Below are 20,263 nucleotides of genomic sequence, written 5' to 3'. Positions count from 1 at the left end.
AATGACAGTAGAAGATAGATATCCTCCAAAATCTCTAGTATAAAACTACATGTTGGCTATCCTTTAATGTGTCAATCAGTGTGTAGTCTGTACTGGCATGTCATGAAAATTCTGCATAAAGAAGACACATAAATGCATGTGTATACAAATAATGTATTCAAAGCCATCATACACAAAAAGTTGACAATATTATGAGAAATGAAAATCAGCAGAGATGTCATATAAAGGCTATATATCAAAAACTAAAGTCGAGTAAAAAAAAAAATTAATTTCCCCGTGACAAGGCTCTTCTTGTTCAATTTAAGTCCAAGATAAAACCATTTGGCAATCCTGTTGGCGGATGTGCATGGTTGTTGCGTCATGGGTCCTGGATCTTGTATGGACCTACCATAGCCAGCCTTCCTCTCAAAAGGAAGAAGTCAGTGATGAGGAGTTCCTGCAAGATATTTGGAGGATGAGAACAGAAGGCAAGGAACATGAATAATCACAAATTAACACATTAATCGAGAAGGTGGCAGTGAGGAATACATGCTTGAGTATACCTGACATGTGTAGGATTGACTCCACATCATGAAGACTGTAGGTTTTCATGTCTCCCTGAATTAAGCTTCCTTGGTTATGATCTGAGAATCCTTTCTATGATGTGGATTATCTTTAGTGAGTACATCAAATATGTGACTGTGCACCTCAAAACGAACATAAAGTCGCACACACTGATTTTGCGTGAGGACTGAAAATAAGTGAAATAGGTCAACCTAGCCGAACTTGACTTTTTCATATTTTTTGAAAGAGCGGGTCTTCTTTTAAATTATGCTAAAATTTGGTATCATAAAACGGGCAGGAAAGTGTGTTTTTTAAGCAGTTTATCTCGAACATGTTTGGTAGAATAGTGTGATTAGGTGTGTCTTTAGAATCCCTTTTCATTTCTGAAAAACCTTGTCCACACTCTTCACTTTCAACTCTAATAACTTTTGAAAGGATAGTGCTACTGCTTTGAAAGTTGGCAATAATTACGGACAGAATGTGTTAATGAGGCATGCTTAAGTTCAGTTTAATTTGAAAATCCCTTCATTGTTGTTACTCTGGTGGTTTACTTCCTGTTTTTTGTCCCATTCATCGCACGGCCAGCACGGTTTGGTAAAGATTAAGCGCTTGAATAGACCCTGTACTTCAGAGCCTCTTTTCTCAGTTCACACTTTTCCTGAGTTTGTGCTTCCTTTCCAATATTTAGATAGGTTAGGAGAGTCCATTTGATTTGAGTTATACATCATTTTAAAGCTTAAAGTCTGCTTTTTCAGAATATGGTCTTAACTAAAAATTCATATCTGGCGACTTTTTGTTTGTTTTGAGGTGCAGGGTCACATATACACTTGTGCAATAATTAAAAAGACAAAAAAAATAAATAAATCAAAACTGGAGCTGTCACTGAAGGTGATTTAATACCCCTGCTCTAGCAGCTCAGACTCCTAAGAAAAAGAATTGAACCAGGGTTTGATAAAAGGTTCTCTTTGTGTTTGTGTGTGTGCATCTATGTGTGTATGTGCAAGTAATGTGATTCACAAGGTTTGGTAAAATTGTGGTTATCATGGCAACACATTGTCTGGCAAACACAAAAATCAGGTGTCCACATCTACATGTATACCTCAATGTCATAATGTTCACAAATTTGATTTCAATTGCTTTGCAATTGTGGAAGTAGTTCACTTCACAAGATTTTCAAGAAAACATGCAGATACCATGGCAATGCTTTGTCAAGTACAAACACAAAGAGTGTCTTGTGTAACTACACCTTAGATCATTATACATACTAAATTTGAAATGAATTGTTTAAATACTGTGGAAGTAGTTTGCCCACAAGGTTTTGGGAAAACTGTGGTTACCATGGCAGAATGTATGTTCGGTATCAAACATTTTATCTGCGAGGTATTAAGCTTTACTTACCTATCCATATAATAATTGCCATTCTAAAGCCAATTAGAATTGCCCCACAGAGCTAAAACGTTCTTTGAACCCCTGTTGCCCCGGCAATGCTAGGGAAACCCCTCACACACGCCCCTATAAAGGCCTGTGCACGTGCGATCTTTTCCTCTTTCGATGCCGGTGTACAGGCTGAAACTGCAGAGGGGGGAGGAGGGAGGAACCCATAGGTAAGTAAAGCTCTCTCGTAAATAAAATGCTCGATACTGAACATACATATCTACTTCCCTTTTACTCACCCATCCATATAATAATTGCCAGATTCCAACAGATCTGTGGATGGAGGGACTGCGGGAGAGGCCTCATTCGTAAGGAAAAACTTCCCCCATCTTACAGACTATAACTAAGTAAGCTGGCTCCTCATCAGGTCAATGGGGTTCAGTCAAGGATGGGAACTACTTCTTACTAGGGCAAGAGAGGACTGCAGAGGCAAAGGTAGCCTCACTTGAAATCACATCTGATAATAGCAGGATGTAAATGTGTTAGGATTATGCAAGTAAGCGGCCCTTAGTATGTCTAAAAGTGGAACTCCCTGAAAAAGGGCCCACGAGGAAGCCGTACCCCTAGTATCACGGGCCCGTACCTTCTGGGTGAGGATGATAGTCGTACCCCCACCTTTAATGGCATGCACTATCCAACGTGAAATGGTATCAGGGGAGACACGCCCCTGGGAAGAGTTGATACTGATGAACAGATTATCTGAAGTACTCGGGTCCATGATTCAGTGTAGGTACCATTTCACGGCGCGTACTGGCACCATAGTCTGTCCTGGGATATTGAGGACAGAGTCTTAAGAGAAGGAATGAAAGTTTCACCTGGAGAAGAATTCATGGTCTGGTTATTAGCCACAAATTTAGCATGGGGTATAAGCCTAACCCTGTTAGTTTCCCAACAAATATGTCCAGGTTATAACCATGTCCAGGGAGATAACTTCCCCTTGACTAGAAGTTTGCCACATAGTTGTCTTTTCTTGGTATGTGCGAGGCTAACAGTCTTGTTTTCACAGAATCGCACCAATTTAGAATCTCTAGGGTTAGATCGCACAAATGTTTTGATCTTGTGCCCCCCCTGTTTGTTTACATAGGATACTACTGTAGAGACGTATTTTGAACTGAATTTATTTTCCCTGTGTTAAGCGAGCTCAGATTTTCTCTGTTCCTATACCATTCACCATGTCACATCTCTTTCATATATGGTACACTCTACTCTCCTATACCTTCCAAGGCACATCTCCATGTCCTACCAGTACCTGAGCTATTGTTTGAATTTCCCTCCATTTCTCCTGATTGGTTTTCCCTGTCATGAATATTTATCTGTGCAACCATCCTTGTTACCAATTTACATACATATGAGCCATGAATAGTAACTTACCCTTTTGTTGAGATCCTGTGTTAAGCCTCCTGAATATTCAGATCTTTTGTTAACTTATTTGTATATAATGAATATTCATTGAATGGCGAGTGCCTGAACAAGAATCAGTTATACAATAAAATTGCTGGGAAGGATAGTTCGCCAGCAGATCTCGTACAAGCAAGACCTGTGTCAGCTGCCTCCTAACTTCCACTCAGTTGTACTGCCTCTAATAATATGTGAGCGAACCCGGAGCCCTACAACTGGTGGCAGCGGTGCTCCCATTTTGTGCAGGCAGACATTTTTGGAGTGGATCACTGAGATTTTGCAGCATCCTACACTCAATTTGTGAATTCCCCCTGCTTCATATACTCAAGTGGATTTCGGAAAGCACATGTTTTCACCCTCCATCTTGAATGTAGCCCTGTACTTATAACCATTGTGCAGATAGCTTGCATCCGCCATCTTGGATTGCCCATGTTTTTTGTGCATGCACCCTCCATCTTGAATTTCATGAGGTGAATTTTGTTACCACTTGGAGTTGGAAACTTTTGCATATGTGACCCGCTACAACAAAAGGATCCTAAAGTCGCTGACGGGCAAGCCAAGCATGGCCCAGAAAAATGTTATTTTCAGGCCTTTCCTTTGATCATTTAGCTTCGAAATTTCGGCGGATGATAGAAGATACATTAGACTACAAAATTATGTTAAAACAGAAATCCGAACGTTTTGACGGATTTTGGTGATTTGGCTTCAAACTCGATTTTCTCGGCTCACCCGTCAGCGACTTTAGGATCCTTTTGTTGTAGCGGGTCACATATAGAGATACCTTCTGCCAATTTTGATTTGAAATCAACTGCTTTTGGTGAGTACTTCCTTCATCCTACAAACTTGTGCAAGTATGTTGAAACTGCTGCTACTCAATAAGGAAGCTTAATACACTACCTGCCATCAATTTAGCTTGTCAAAGCTGGTATTCTTCAGACAAGTAGTGAATCTTCCCTTGCTAGCTAGTAGCCAGTTCATTGAGACAGACCACAATGAGTTCTTTTCGGATGGATTTACTAGAAGTTTTTTCAGGTGATGATAGAAAAGATTTCCATCAATGGATCAGACGTTTTGAGTTGGCTGCAGAATTTATACAGGGTGCATCAGAGAGGATACACTTGCTTCTACCAGCACGTTTAGCAGGACCAGCTTTTATTCTGTGGGAAGGACTGTCTGAATCAGAAAAGAGAGATTTCAAAGTGATGAAAGAGAAATTATCAAAGGTTTTGGAAGGGAGCAGGACCTCCAGACCTTCCGATCGTGCATCATAGCTCGTAAGCATCACCCTGAGGAACCACTCGAGGTATATGCTGCGGCAATAATCACGATGGTTGAAGAAGCCTTCCCAAAGTATGACAAGGAAGCCAAGGAAGGGGAATCCTTCAGACGTTTCACTGCAGGACTTGATCCAGCTTGGCAGAAAAAGATCCATGAGTTGGGGGGTACAACAACGACGGATGCTCTCAACACTGCAGTTCGTGTGGAAAGAGCAAACCAACAAGCCCCAACTGCTTCTATCTCAGCGGTTGAAAAGGACATACTCTATGTGCAAATGATGAAACGCCTTGATGAACTGGAAAAGAAAATGGACCAACTCAGTCTCAAGCTAGAGCGAGATGGGCAACACAGACCAGCCATGTCACCAAGTCCGAATAAACACCATGGATACTCTCACTACCGTGACCAGAGACCATCAATGCGACAGAATAGCAGTAGGTACAGGTCACCAAGTCCAGAACACAGATATGCACCAGACTACAGGCATCGTCACCCACCGAGATCACAGGCAGAGTACTCTCATAGTGGACATGAACAACGTTCTCGATCTCCCAGTCCACGAGCCGAGTACCACCAACGTCCACCAAGTCCTCGCTCAGACAGTCGATATCGCTCTCCCAGTCCACAGCGAGCTGCCTACCGACCGGGGAGTCAACACTTTCGAGATAGGACTCAACCCTACTCCAACTCCACCTGGACACCTAGTCATTCATCCCAAGGGGATTGGCGCCAACAAGCATACAGTCGTCAAGTCCACTTCGTAGATGAGATGGGAAACTTCAATTAGCTGGTGATGAGGGCCAATCATCAGCCCAGCCTACCCAGGCCCAGATCAATATACAACACAACCAACCTGACCCAAAGCAACCCTACATCCCAGTTATCGTAGACAATACCTACGTCGTAGCCCTCTGGATGGGGGGACGTGAGGTTAGCCAAGCCTCCAGCAAGACCCAAACAGGGTCCGTCCATGAGGAGCAGGTCGCGCAAGGCTCGAAGCGGGAACACGTGCGATGCAGTGCGCAGACTGCGTGTGCGTCCCAGTCCGGAAGGGCCCGGCGACACATTTGACATCTCAGAGTCATTCTGTATAAAGAGAAGAGGACTCAGTTAGAAACTAAACATAAACATATACATACAACAATTATAGAATAAGTGTATGTATAACAAGAGAGTGTAAAAAACGCAAAGAACCAAGTCAAATGTAGGCATAGAAGCGTACAAGACAAGGGGCGGGAATTAAAAACCGAGCTGGGCAGACAAGAAAACTATCGTCGAAAGCACAGCACGAAAAGACCCATGGAAAATCAAAAGAACATGAAACATGTGTGAAAGTGGGGCTAAAAGGCCCCAAAAACCCATAAGGACAAAGTTAATTTTGGCTTCGGTGGCGTGCCATAGGCGTGGACCACCTTAATAAAGGCCCAAGCGGCCCGCCATAGCTGGCAGGGACATGGGGAACAAAGAACACATGAAACATGCAAAGGGAACCGTGTCAGAGGTCGAGAGACCTAAAAGACAGGGTGCATTTTGGCCTGAGTGGCTTGCCATAGGTCTACGAACGGTAATTTCGGCCCCAGTGGCCGGCCATAAGGTGAAAATGGCCACGAAGAGCCAACCATAGGTTACCTACACAAGTGAGATACTAACTCGCGGCTGTAGAGCCTACGTAATGTCTTCGGTGTTTCGATTAGGTAAAGTGATCTGAAAAAACACCAAAAAGACTCCCGAGGGCGTGAAAACGTCAAGCGGGAGGAGGAAAACCGTAAATATGACGACCACAAGGCCGTACAATAGGTAGGCAAAGACGAGAAAGGGGAAAAACCCACCAGAGCGTGGCGAGTTCCGAGGCGCGGTGCACACACCACACTAACGTATGGGGCAGCGCGAAACAAAAACCACCGAGGTTTGGAGCAAAAGAAAAATCGCGATTTTTCCCCTTTCTCGGTGACAAAAAATGACAAAAACGATCTGCTAATGTGAAACAACAATCAAGGAGTAAAAATATGGAAGGATTTTGCCTGATTGTTGGAGGATTCCGCCGATGTGGTTGGATTTTCACTAGCGATCTCAGGTATACGTCCGATCGTGGTGGTGGGCGAAGGGAAAGAGGAATAGTCATGGCGGGTGACGGGTTACGTGCGTACGTGTGTATGTCCCGGGGGACACAGGCGGTGTATGGTAGGCTATCAGTGTAAAAATTTAGTTCGATGTAGGGGCAATTATAGGGACATAATAGCATACTATAACAGATAGGTGGTCGGATGTACTGATAGTAGATCATAGAACCCAGTGCCTACCAGTTTCAAATCAAGCATCGCAAAGGTCATCAAAACAGCAATGCTGATGCTCTGTCTCGCGTGCCACCAAGCCCTCTACAGACTACATATCAGACATATGTGCCACGACAGACGAGCTTACTCTCCTTGAAGCCAACAACCAAGGAGAATGCAGCCTCGTCCAAACTCGCTCTACTACAAACCAAGCCAAGTCGAATCCAGTCGCAGACAAACCACAAGTGCAAGGACCACCTGAAAATTCCAGTCTTTCTGCTCAAGATCTTGATCTGCGACAGCACAAACAAGATGATGACATCAAAAGAGTTGTGACATACTAGACAGAAGGTTACCGTCCAACTACCACAGAAATTCGTCAAGAATCTCCTCACATGAGACGTTATCTTTGGAACTATGATCATCTGGTCGTCACTAACGACATCCTGTATCATAAGACACAAGATAACCTCGGCAATATCAGGCTACAAGCTGTTGTACCGAGAACACTGGTCCCTACAGTTCTCAAACAACTACATGGCGATCCAACTGCTGGGCACTTTGGTACACAAAGAACGCTCCAAAGGGCCAAGGCAACCTGTTTGTGGTCATTCATACATCGAGATATCTTAAACTACTGTCAGACATGCGACGCCTGCGAATCAATTCGTCTACCAAACCCCAAGTGCCAAGCTCCACTACAAAGCATTTCATCTGACCATCCTCTCGAAATCGTGTTCGTTGATATTGCAGAGCTACCAATCTCACGGAAAGGCTTTTGCTACATCCTAGTCATCATCGATCACTTCAGTAAATTCACCAACATATATCCAATGAAGGACCAGACTGCGCCGACAGCAGCCAAACATATCTTCAAGGATTACATCAAAGAGCACGGAGTACCTGAAACTCTCCACACAGATCAAGGCAGACAATTCCAGTCTAGACTAGTGCAAGATTTGTGTAACAAACTCGGCATCAGGAAATCGAGGTCATCCCCCTACCACCCTCAAGGAGCGGGCATAGTCGAAAGGGCCAACCGAGTCATAAAAGAGCAGCTAGCCAAATATCTCGCAGACAAAGGAGGCGAGTGGGACTCTCATGTCTCTCAAGTCCAGTTGGCATATAACACTAGTGTTCATTCCAGCACAGGACTGACACCTTACTTCATCCTCTATGGAAGGGAAGCCAGACTACCAGTCAACATCACTTGCCCAGTGCCACCGCCGTCACACTCCTCACCACAAGAATATGTCACCAATCTGGGTAGCCGCCTGAAGAAAGCCTTTGTACATGTCAGACAACAAACAGAGCATGCACAAAGTCGACAGAAGAAAAACTACGACCGAAAGATGCGACTCGCCACATACAACCCAGGTGACGTAGTATGGCTACATGATCCAACCAACAGCCGAAACAAACTTGAACCAAACTGGACGTGCCCATATGAAGTCATATCCTCCACAGACGACGGACTCACCTACCAGATCTCTGACATCCACGATGGGGAGAGGAAGAAAGTTGTGCACCACAACAGACTGAAGATATTCCGGTCAAGAAAAGACCTGCAGAGAGAGAAGTCTTCTTCTCAACCCCAGTCCTCTACTCAACCCCAGTCATCTACCAAGCAACCACCCAAACTTCCTCCTCCATCTAAGCCACCTGCACCTCACTATTTGGAGGTGACATTCCCAAAACCAGAGCCTGCGGCACCACGTCCTTCATCGAGCCAAGCCACCCCACATCGCAGACCAGAACAGTCTGACCAGTCTCTACCAGAGCAAAACATCCTTCTTCAAGGGCAAGGCGAATTTGACCAAACGCCAAGGTCAAACCAGCCAGGCCCAACCCAGCCCAGTGTGCGATATGCTGCAGACCAATCCAACCTGCAGGTGAGTGAATTTGATCAAACGCCACGGTCAAATTTACCTCACCAACGGCAGAGCCAGAGTCATCTCCACTAACACCAACCAGACCAATCCGTTGGGAGAGGCAAGTTTGACCTACCATCAGGGTCAAACCAGGCCGAGCAACATCCGAGGCTGAGCCAACCTACTGCAGAGGCTGAACCAACCAACCAACCTATCCCTGTGGCAGAGGTCAAACCAGGCTGACCTACCTCCGAGATGGCACCAACCGGTCCAGGCCCCAGCCCAGGCAGACTCCGGTGAATGCAGTACACGACCAACTGCTTTGCCTCTACCTAGACCACCACTCCAGAGTGCGAGAGAAGGACCAACCTCTGCTCCAGTAGCCCAACCGATACACCAACCCAGCCTATATGTCAACCCACCAACCCAACCCGCAGGTCAACAACCAGCAGAGTACAAAACGCGCTATGGACGTTGCGTTCGCAAACCTACAAGATTCGATGAGTTCAAATTCTGAGCGAAATCATTCAATTTGTGGGAAATCTCTACCTGTTTTGACCCATTACAAGGAGTGAAAATTGAGCACCATTGGAAGTGATTGTGAAAAGTTGTGTTCAGGAACTGTGATTTACCCTATGCGGAAAGGAAAACGAAAGTTTTGAGGTTTAATATGCATAGGTATATACAGAAGGTTAATAGTATGTGATAAATTGATACGCCACAAGACGCAAATTACATAGTGATATTGCCGTATACAGTGTCAGTGAGTGGAATGGACCCAGAATATATGCAGAATGACGTTGACGGTATGGACAATGGACCATAATACCAGAGGAAGATCGCTATATTGATGAGTGACATGAACATGGAAACATTGCTGGAACAGTTAAATCAAAATGAACAGTTGAATCATGAGTCTTGCTAATGCTCACGTCTTCAGTGAAATGGACGCTTTGATAGGGCAGTTGATCGAAATGGATGCTAAACGGCGCATATGAAATGGACACTAAACAGTGCATTTGAAATGGACGCTAAACAGCGCATTTAAAAGCGACGCTCAAATAGTGTACATGAAACATATATTTGTGTTTTGTATTTGAGTGTATTTCTTGCACATGTCAGAATGAAAAAGCAATTTGAGACAATTCACACAGCAAGGAGTTAATTTGCATTAGAGTTTGAGCATATATGTGTTGTATGCGAAAAGATGCATATTCAGTACCATGTTGAGTTCTGACTGGTAATGTACGTTATGACACAAAACTAGAGAGGGGCCGTCAAAGGCGGCAGACCCACGCCTGAAGTACAAAGTCGGGGTAAACATAATGTGCATTCGGTCATCTACCAGAATTCGGTCACTTAATTGCCAGTGTGCTTTATCACCAGCCAGTGAGTTCTACCAAAGATCGTACACTGACATCGTTGACTGAGGTGTACGATCTTTGGTTCTACAGTCACATCACACGCAAAGTCACATCATTTCACATACGGTAACACTCATTCACAACAGGAAAGTCCTTTAGTCTCCTCCAAAAATCCATCAAATATCCCAAATTCCACCGTCATAAGTGCAGAATCGGAACTTTTCCAAGAGCGCGCGAATTAAGTCCAGTTTTAAGAGTATTGTCTATGCGACGGGTCGCCGAAAAAGCGCTAAAAATCGAGAAATACGCCGTTTTCTTGCGGGATATTTTGATTATAGCAAGCCGAGAGTGTGATGATATCAAAGGTCGTATGAGTGTACGATCTTTGATGGTATCCACAAAAGCGCAAAAGAAAAACAAAATTTACGTACCCCCTAAGCAATTACCCCTATGATTAGTGTCTACGGGAATTATTCAATGCAAGGGTTGAATGCAAATGTCTACTGCACCAGTATTCGGTCACCAACGAGCGCCGCAACGTCCCCGATGCAATTTTGCACCAACAGTGTAGAGCGCGATGCATTGTCAGCGGCCTTGCACACGCATTGACATTGAGCGCGCATATCGTGCAGTGTGACTGCGACCGAGCAAATGCTCCTCCAACGAAAAAAACAATCAATGTTAATTTGAACAAGAGACCCGCGGGTCTACCGCTCACCTGAGAATCGCAAGTTCACCTTTCACGCAGTCACTAACGTAAATTATTCACAGCTCTACCAAAATTTGACCAGGCATTCTCAAGTAGAAGATGAAAATGTACAATAAAGGCCCAATTTTTTTAAAGATTCCTTAATTTGGGGGGATTGGGGCCCCCTGGGGCCCTCTGGGTGGGGCATGGTGCCCATTTTGATAAATTGAGATCCTGACCCCCTAGGGATGCTACCTGCCAAGTTTGACAAAAATCCATCATGAGGTTTTCAGGAAGAAGATGAAAATGTACAATTCAGGCCCCCATTTGGACCCTTCCAACCACCCCCCCCCCCTACCCAAGAGGGGCACCCCTGGATCTCCTATGAACAAACTTGAAACTACAGTCATTAATGTACTCACTCATAGTATTATCTCAGCTCTATAACTTCTGATTCTAGAGAAGATTTATAAAGATTCCTTCATTTGGGGGGTTTGGGACCCCTGGGGGCCCCCTGGGTGGGGCATGGTGCCCATTTTAACAAATTGAGATCCTAACCCCCTAGGGATGCTACCTGCCAAGTTTGGTGAAAATGGGTCATGGGGTTCTCAAGAAGACGATAAAAATGTACAATTTAGGCCCCATTAGGACCCCTCCTCACCCCCTCCCCTGGGTCCCAAGGGGGGCACCCCTGATTCTGCCATGAACAAACTTGAAACTACAGTCATCAATGTACTAACTCATAGTATTAACTAAGCACTATCACTTCTGGTTCTAGAGAAGAAGATTTTTGCAGAATCCTTAATTTTGGGGGGCTTGGGCCCCCTGAGGGCCCCCTGGGTGGGGCATGGTGCCCATTTTAACAAATTGAGTTCCTAACCCCCTAGGGATGCTACCTGCCAAGTTTGGTGAAAATGGGTCATGGGGTTCTCAAGAAGAAGATGAAAATGTACAATTTAGGCCCCATTAGAACCCTTCCCCACCCCCCTCCCCTGGGTCCCAAGGGGGGCACCCCTGATTCTGCCATGAACAAACTTGAAACTACAGTCATCAATGTACTAACTCATAGTATTAACTTAGCTCTATCACTTCTGGTTCTAGAGAAGAAGATTTTTACAGATTCCTTAATTTTGGGGGGTTTGGGCCCCCCTGGGGGCCCCCTGGGTGGGGCATGGTGCCCATTTTAACAAATTGAGTTCCTAACCCCCTAGGGATGCTACCTGCCAAGTTTGATGAAAATCGGTCTTGGGGTTTTCAAGAAGAAGATGAAAATGTAAAAAGTTTACGCACGACGCACGACGGACGACGGACGACGGACGACGGACGACGCACGACGCACGACGGACGCCGGACGAAGGGCGATCGCAATAGCTCACTTGAGCCTTTGGCTCAGGTGAGCTAAAAATCATCAAAATACGGGCCAGTTTGTGGCGACGGAGAACGAACTTTCATAAATCTAGAAGGACATAGTCCCTCAAATAGGCCTAAACGTAAATTTCGGAATTCTTACGAACATTTGAGCAGCGAAGTCGGATCGTTTGGGAGTTTATGTTTTCGTATGGTAGCGGAAAATCGCAAAGTGAGAAACGGAAAATTTTCGGAGTGGTCACTACTAGTGGGGTCAAAACTTCAAGGTCACACAGAATTTGCAAGGGTCAACCGATTATCACCAAAATCTAATCGATTCTTTCCTACCATTATCCAAACATCCCCTGAACATTTTGTGCAAATCCGTTTACCCGTTCTCTTGTTATCTTGTACACAAACAAACAAACAAACAAACAAAAAAACAAGCAAACAAACAAACAAACAAACATACGGAACCCTTTACATAACCCCCTGCCGATTTTCATCGGCGTGGGTAATAAGTGTATAGAATCTGGCCGTTCAACGGGTGATAGAAGTTTCAAGACCCAGATTCATTGCTTTACAAGGTATAATATTCCAAAATTTGGATTTGTTCAATTACAGATTTTGCAATGATATACAGACACTGATTTGTTGAATTAAGAATCCAGAATACTGAGAATATGGAAGCCAGTATCCTCGGATGAGATGAATAGATATATGTATCAGAGGTTATGTTGTGATTGGATTTGAAACTTGGAAGGACTTTTAGACAAGTCAGTTCAAGAAGAAATAATTGTATTTGTGTTCAGGTTATGTATACTTGTTAAGGTTACACATAAATTCTGACAGAGTCGGATATATTGGGCCTGTTGAATAGTGCCAAAGGTAAACATTTTGTGATTTAGTTTAGATATGAAGGACTGCACACAAGAATACCTCTTATGTTTTGTTGATTAGAAAAACTAAAGGATATAAAAGAAATCCTGAAATCATTTATTGTTGATATTGTATTGTATAAATATCCATATATGTTTAAGAAGTTGAGCATATGATTTTGCAGAGAAATACCTGATTAATGATCCAGAAGTATCACCTTGAGACATCTGGCCACTGGGGACAACTACAGATCACTGGCATATGGTTTCAGATGTGGTATCTCAGCCATATCAGAGATGATTCCAGAAGTGTGCAGGGCCATTGTAGAGGCGTATAAAGATGAGGTCTTCAACATACCTACCACCCCTGAAGCATGGAGCACCCTTGCCCAGCAGTTTGAACAGAGATGGAATGTCCCCCATGCAATTGGTGCCTTGGATGGAAAGCACATAGCCATTAAGAGGCCAGCAAACACAGGCAGTCTCTACCACAACTACAAGGGGTTCTTCTCCATACCACTGCTGGCATTGGTAGATGCAGAGTACAAGTTCATCTGGATTGAGCTGGGAGGTAAAGGACACATGTCTGACTCCCAGATATTCACAGACTCTGAGCTCTTCAAATGCCCAGAAGATGGGTCCATGGGGCTGCCCCCATCATGCCCTCTCCCTGGAGAAAATCAGCCTGATATTCCCTACTTCATCGTGGGTGACGATGCTTTTGCCCTGAAGAGCTACATGATGAAGCCATACAGTAGAAGAGGGATGACAGATGAACAGAGGATCTGCAATTACAGGATCTCAAGGGGGAGAAGAGTGGTGGAGAATGCCTTTGGCATCTTGGCCAACAGGTTCTGGTGCCTGTGACATTCTTAATTAGAAGAACTTGAGTCCCAGCGGTATTTATAGGGATGGTGACGGAGCGTGTGTGTCGTGGGAGAGTGTGATGGAGCGTGAAAGCGCTTGCCAATCGTAACAAAGTGTGACAGAGCCTAACAAAGTGTGTCAATCCTTGATGAAAGCGTGGAAAAATGTGTCAATCCTTGGTGAAAGCGTGGGAAAACGTGTCAATCCTCGGTGAAAGCGTGTCAGGTCTTGATGCCAGATCTTATCAAATCTTGAGACATCTTAACAAAGCATGTCAATTGGTGACAGAGCGTACAAAGTGGGGTCACCGCTTTGAACCAAGCTCTGTTAAACTCTGTTAAGCTTTCCTACGCTTTGAGCAAAACTTTGATAAGCTTTGTGACGATTTGATAAGCTTTAATACGCTTTAAATAAGCTTTGTTATGCTTTGCCGCCGCTTTGCTCGCCGATTTAATTCGCCATCAATTCGGTGCGGTGTGAACTAGGTATAACTGTGATGAGTGGTCCCGCTGAGGGGCGGTTGACTGCATTTTAGGGGGGCTGACTGATGGCCGCGAAGTCTTCTGAACGGTCTTCCGAACGGTCTTCCATCATGCTCTTTACATTCTGGCCTGCGAGAATCAAACGATGGCCTGTAGGACTGATTGTACGGTTGTCTCTGATATGAGAAACCTTGAGAAGAACCACCTTCACGGAAGGCTCCCGACCGCGGAGGTATTTGCTCCGTTGACGGCTGAAAGGGGCGGGTGGACTTGCTCAGTTTGTAGGAGGTCTTGTCTGCTGTGCAAGATGCCGTAATGGTGTCATCCAGCACATGCTGAAACTTTCCAGCAAAAAGATCTGCACCCGCATATGGCAGTTTTCTGAGTATGGTGTCAGCTTCCTTTTCTAGCTTGAGCTGTTCTATTACCTGAGCTCTGCAGGTTTTGGTGCACAGTAATGCTGTTCGGGTGGCTGTTCAAACTGAAGGTCTGAGATACGGAGAAGTAGGTCAGAAATCTTTTTCTGATCTTCATTATTGATTGCTAGGCAGTCTGCTTCTCTTTTGGCTGTGATCAAAAAACTCTGATATGCTGCTAACCACATTCCATTGAAGTTAGTTTTACGGACACATGCATCTCCCACGTGGAATGCTGCCTCTGGGACTAAGGGGGTGTTAAATACGGTATTAAAGTCCTTGTTGTCGAAGCGAAACCCGGAGGGTGATTCATGTCAAAATGAGCGTGGATCCAGGGATGAGTGAGCCAGTTTATTATAGCATGCAGCAAAAGGGGTGTCAAGTTTCACTGCGCTGGGTCCCTGACTATGAGCAGGCAATTCAGAGTCCAGGCAAAATATAGGCTTGGCATCATTGTTTCCCTCAGCATCGGTAGACTCGGCCTTTAACAGAGGGCAGTACTTAATAAGTGTTTCAGCGGCTGCCTGACCATCCCTTCTATCTGCCTATCTTTTTATTTCTTTCTCAGAGGGAGGTTGATCATCAGTAAAATGGCTTTCTTGACTATCTGATCTGATAGAGTGCACTGAGTGAGAGGATGGGAAACTTGTAAATGTGCCATCTTCTGCCCAGTTTCTCGAACGAGAAGCTATTTTGGGTGGGTGATAGCCAAACTCATCATCAGTATAATCACCCAAACTAACAGTTATTTGGTTCGCGAGAGTGGTAGCAAGACCCGATATCTTCCCCTTTGCAATGGCAGGGGGAAGTCATATCTCAGATTTGGCTTCGTGATTGTCTGTTAGGGGCTGAGTCAGTGTGAGCGGTAACCTCGCGTGTATGCAGGCTTACGGGCCTGGGGGAAGCCGGTGTTTTCTTAGGCCTTTCTTGGCTCACTCTTAAACAACTACATTTTATGCTTAACTCAGGACTCCTCAGACAAGACACTTGACACAAGTAGTAGTGATTTGGCAGAGACCAATAAGGTTGTTCTTTATTACACTGCTGACCGCATTGTACCACAAGGTGGCGCTGTTAACTCAATATCAACAGAAGATGTGAACACTGCACATCAAACTCTACTCTTTAAATGTCAGCGAGCTAAATTTTCACTCTTTTTCTCGACCTAAATGTGATTAGCTCAAAAAAGACTGTAAATTCAGTCTTTTTAGATGGTATGTATACCTTTTCGCTCCCACTACCGAGGGAAATTTTTCTTGGAATTTTGAGCGAAATGTGTACGAGTGAAATTCCACACTTTTTAGAGCTAATGCTGGGTCCCTGGGGTCTTCCATGAGCTGACTTGTACCATGCAATTCTTTTCGCTCTTTGAAAAGGAGCTGTTTGTTGTGACGCTTGTCTGATGAGAATTCTCATTTCACTCGATCTGGAGAGTGAATAATGGAGCATGCGCATATCGCACAGGTTGACAGGTTTCTCACTTTGATTTTGGTGTCGATGTCGCCAACAACTTAACGCAGCGCATATTATATGAATGGAGGACCATAGTGCATAGCTAGCAGAGCTACCAAGTCTCGCGCATTCTGTGTGAGACTCAAGCATTTAGGGGCCATCTCACGATCTCACGCATGGCACCCATTTTTCTCACGCATCAGGCCAAGTCTGCAATTTGGGCCTATAATAATGAGCATAGCTCAAAAGATTGAAGTGATAGTTGCAAATGAATGTATATTTCCCTTTTGTCTTCCAAAATAGGTAAAAAACAGTCACTTAAGTATGCACCTGATCGCACCATTAAGAGATAAAAATTGAAAAAGCTCCCTACCGTGGGAGGCCACAGGGGGGGAAACCCCTCCCACACCCTCGCTCGCGCACACATTCGCATGCCGAGATGCCGAGTCATGAAAATCTCACTCATAATTTTTTTTTTAACTTGGCATCCCTGAGCTAGCGACCTACCTGCGTACACATATGCGTACTACATATTGTTTTGTACGTAAAAAGTGCTGTCACTAATGTACAACATATCGCCATTATGCACGTCTGGCCGGCATATTCTGGGAGAGGACGACTCGGTTCAATCAAGATATGGGAGCAACGAACAAAACCCAAGCCATAAAAGGTATTTATAATTCTGTAAGTAATTTCTGTGCCAGCTCTGACGAGCAGTTGGACTACACTAGACCAATATTTCTAGTTCCTATTCTAACTCTAAATCGCAATAAAGTCTGCGCAGTTTGTCCCTGTGGCTGGCTATGCGAGTATACGCTGGTCCCTGATCTTGGACACGATTGATAGACCCACGGAAAATGTACTCTACCGCCAGTACTGGAATATTGTCATTCAAACAGACTGCAAGCTTTTTCAGAGGGATAAAATACATTTAGAATAGTCGAAGCTTTCAAGAATACAGGGGTAGGCCTACAGTCGAGTGTCTTGTCTCAGTAGTTTGCAAGGGGATTACCTTACCGGACCCTAAAGGCATAGGGACGGGCTCCCGCATGTGTATTTTACGTGCTCTATATACCCTTAGATATCTTTTTACATGTAGATCTGTGGATGCATGGGACACGCATACTGTAGGCTTCCGCTTGTGTGTGAAGCTGCTGTGTGTGTGTGTGTCAATGTGCTCGTGTGCTCAAAATGTTTTTGTTCTGTTTTGTTTTTTGCTTCTTATGATTGGGTGTTGGCCATTTCTTGGCAAATTTGGTTCTGACTGCTCTGGTACAGATCTAGATAATCTAGATTTTAGAGGGTAAGTTGTCAATCATATATGTCAATTATCAGATGCTTATACGGTACATTTTCTGATTAAGTTTGCAAACGATACAGGTTATAGGATTATCTTTGTGTGTGTGTGCTTTCAAGTTATCTTCGTTATACATTTTCCCTTTCTAGAAAATCACTCTATTACATCGCTTTATCTATTCCTAGTTACCATTGCATTATACCTTCTCATTATATAATTATCTGTGTATCTATTCTGCATTATGTTTTATGACTTTACAGTGGTACTTGTATTTTCAAATTGTTCAACAGTATGAATTGAATTATCTGTGTATCTATTTCATGTTATGTTTTATGACTTTCCTTGTATTTCAATTTGTTCAACAGTATGAACTGACAAAATACTCTGTATGTGTTACTTTTTGTTTGATGAAAATCAAGTATAATTGGAATTGAAAATGAAGGAGGAATAATGCAAACTCCTAGACAAAACACCCACTTTTCCCAAAATTGTCTTACTGACTGAATCCGTATTGCTGATCGCAACCATATTTGACAACCCACTTCATTTAGGGTAGTTATCGTGATATACAATAAAGACTGATTTAATATTTTCTCATGTTTCACCTCAGCATTGATTTCATACAGGTCTGCTGATGTGCCGCTATACAGATCAGTATGGAGTTTGAATTGATCAATCCCGGAAACGGCTCAAAATTCCTTTCAAGCTGGGGATCTAACAGTGCTGAAGAATCCTTCCCAGTAGGTAGCCTGGTCTGAGGGCCTCATCTCACTGATTATGTCATGGATCTAGGTGAGTGTAGCCTCATAACAAATTAAAATGATATGATTGAGTCACTTACATCACAACAAACAACTAAAACATTGAACCACTTTCATTTACTGTAATAAGAGAAAGAGGATTCTGAAAATCAGTTTCCCACCCTTTCCCATACAAGTACAATGTATCTACTTGTTCTCCTCTTGCAGAATGTGACCTGACTTGTTCAACTTCTGTTTATTTTGTTGGATTAAACACATAATATTTATCTGGGTTCATGTACATGGAAAAATGCACTTCACAAAAAATGTGCGCAAAAACAGAGAATACCCCACATGAATTAATTGCAAGGAACACTGTACACTGAGCTTGTTGCCTGTCTTTCCTCTGTACTGTACTAATTATGTTCATGTGCAGATTAGTAATTTCCTCCATTGGCCATGTTAATGCTCTTATGAAGGCCTTTCTTTCTATCTCCCTCTCCCAAATTATTGTGCTTCTGAGATTGGCTGTTGCCCATTACAGTTTTGCTTTGGAAGCATTTGAATTTTATGTGAATTTTAGGAGACCAAGGAGCCTCGCTGCTGTTGACAAAACTTCTGCCAACATCCTGTATCAAGACAGGAAGGAAAGAGTAAGGAGCCAACAACTGACAGTGCTCTCCTGCATCTATTTGAAGAAAGATCTGTGAGTTCATTCACTGTCTTCCCTGTGACATTAATACCTGTTAGATTTAACCTGTTTATCTAAGTGATAAGAAACGTATGGTTCTATAAGAATATCCAATTATTTGTACAGATGTTTTGAAGTATACTGTCTCACCGGCACATTGACGACTCTACATCGTTAGTATAGCACATTCTATAGGCCTATTTTTACATTTATGTTCTAGTCACACCTTTCTATGCCTTGAAATCATGGCATGATATGTAAGAATGTAAATGCATGTTTACTACACATTTTTTCTTGGTGGTAGAGACGATTATAATATTCAAAGTTTGTTTACAAGACATGGGAATATGTCCATTAAATTTCCCAGATTGTGTTTCAAATTTAGATTACACAAGTAAATATCACCCAACAATGTACGCTTTCTTGTGATGATCCACTGTCATAGAAAGAAAAAACAAATGAGTTTCAGAACTCTGTAGTTGCATATCTACATGTTTTCATGTATATTGTTGTACTCTATAATTTAGTCTAGTACAGATAATGATGCAGCAGCACAAGAAGAGGACCAAGAGTTTAGCCAGCCCTTCTTGCTGTTTCTTGCTGGTGGGCTGGAGCAACAACGGTATTTCATTTTTGTTGATGATACGACCTATCTAAGAGAGGAAGACATCTTTCAAGCTTTGGATCATCTGTTCACAAAGTCTTCTACACGTTCAATATGGAATTCCCAACAATAAACATGTCGATCACAGACTCTCAACATTTTCATATCCCTCATCTATAAATCCCTGCTGATATCAAGCCTTCGGTGAGAACGTGCCACAGCCAGATCAGCCAGATAATGGAGGTCAACAAAGACACGTAATCATAATCATGTATGTCTTGTGACTCTGTTACTTAGATTTTCTCTTTTCCAGTTGCCTTGACTATTCACAAAATGTGTGATGACATGTATTTGAATGTATCTGAATATGTATTCTGAAAGTGGTTTTCAATGATCACTGACTGTTTGGACAGATGATCTCAATCCTTTACAAAATGTACAATTTTGATACACTTGTACAGTATGCTGTTGTATTTTTGTTCACATGAATTTAAGGATATTGCATTCTTTGAAAAATGTTCACATGGATTTATATGTTATTAGCAATTTGAAATCTAACGTTTCCTTCATATAATCTACTTAGACATTTAGATTTCCTTAGCAAATTCCAGCAAATTGGCAAAGTTCTTCAAGTAGGATG

General features: G+C 43.3%; 2 protein-coding genes across 2 annotated transcripts in view; one reads left to right on the top strand and one right to left on the bottom strand.

The window, feature by feature from the left end:
• Positions 1-234: 234 nt before the first annotated feature.
• The window catches only part of LOC139744272 (uncharacterized), a 337,296-nt gene continuing 317,267 nt past the window's right edge, over positions 235-20,263 (bottom strand). Inside the window, exon 5 of the mRNA XM_071654719.1 lies at positions 235-436. The gene's annotated coding sequence lies outside the window, so the exon portion shown is untranslated. The remainder of the gene's footprint in view (positions 437-20,263) is intronic.
• LOC139744268 (uncharacterized) lies at positions 13,372-13,941 on the top strand. Its single transcript, XM_071654713.1, has one exon. It carries the CDS (start codon positions 13,372-13,374, stop codon positions 13,939-13,941), a length of 570 nt encoding a protein of 189 aa, XP_071510814.1.

Source organism: Diadema antillarum, unplaced genomic scaffold (assembly GCF_040938485.1).
Source record: "Diadema antillarum isolate AM-2024a unplaced genomic scaffold, OU_Dant_1.0 seq00001152_RagTag, whole genome shotgun sequence".
Lineage (NCBI taxonomy): Eukaryota > Metazoa > Echinodermata > Echinoidea > Diadematoida > Diadematidae > Diadema > Diadema antillarum.
This window is presented reverse-complemented; position numbering and strand designations above follow the sequence as displayed.

Bases quoted from the DNA above. Each gene is read 5' to 3' on its own strand.
- LOC139744268 (XM_071654713.1), top strand. From the start codon at position 13,372: ATGATTCCAGAAGTGTGCAGGGCCATTGTAGAGGCGTATAAAGATGAG.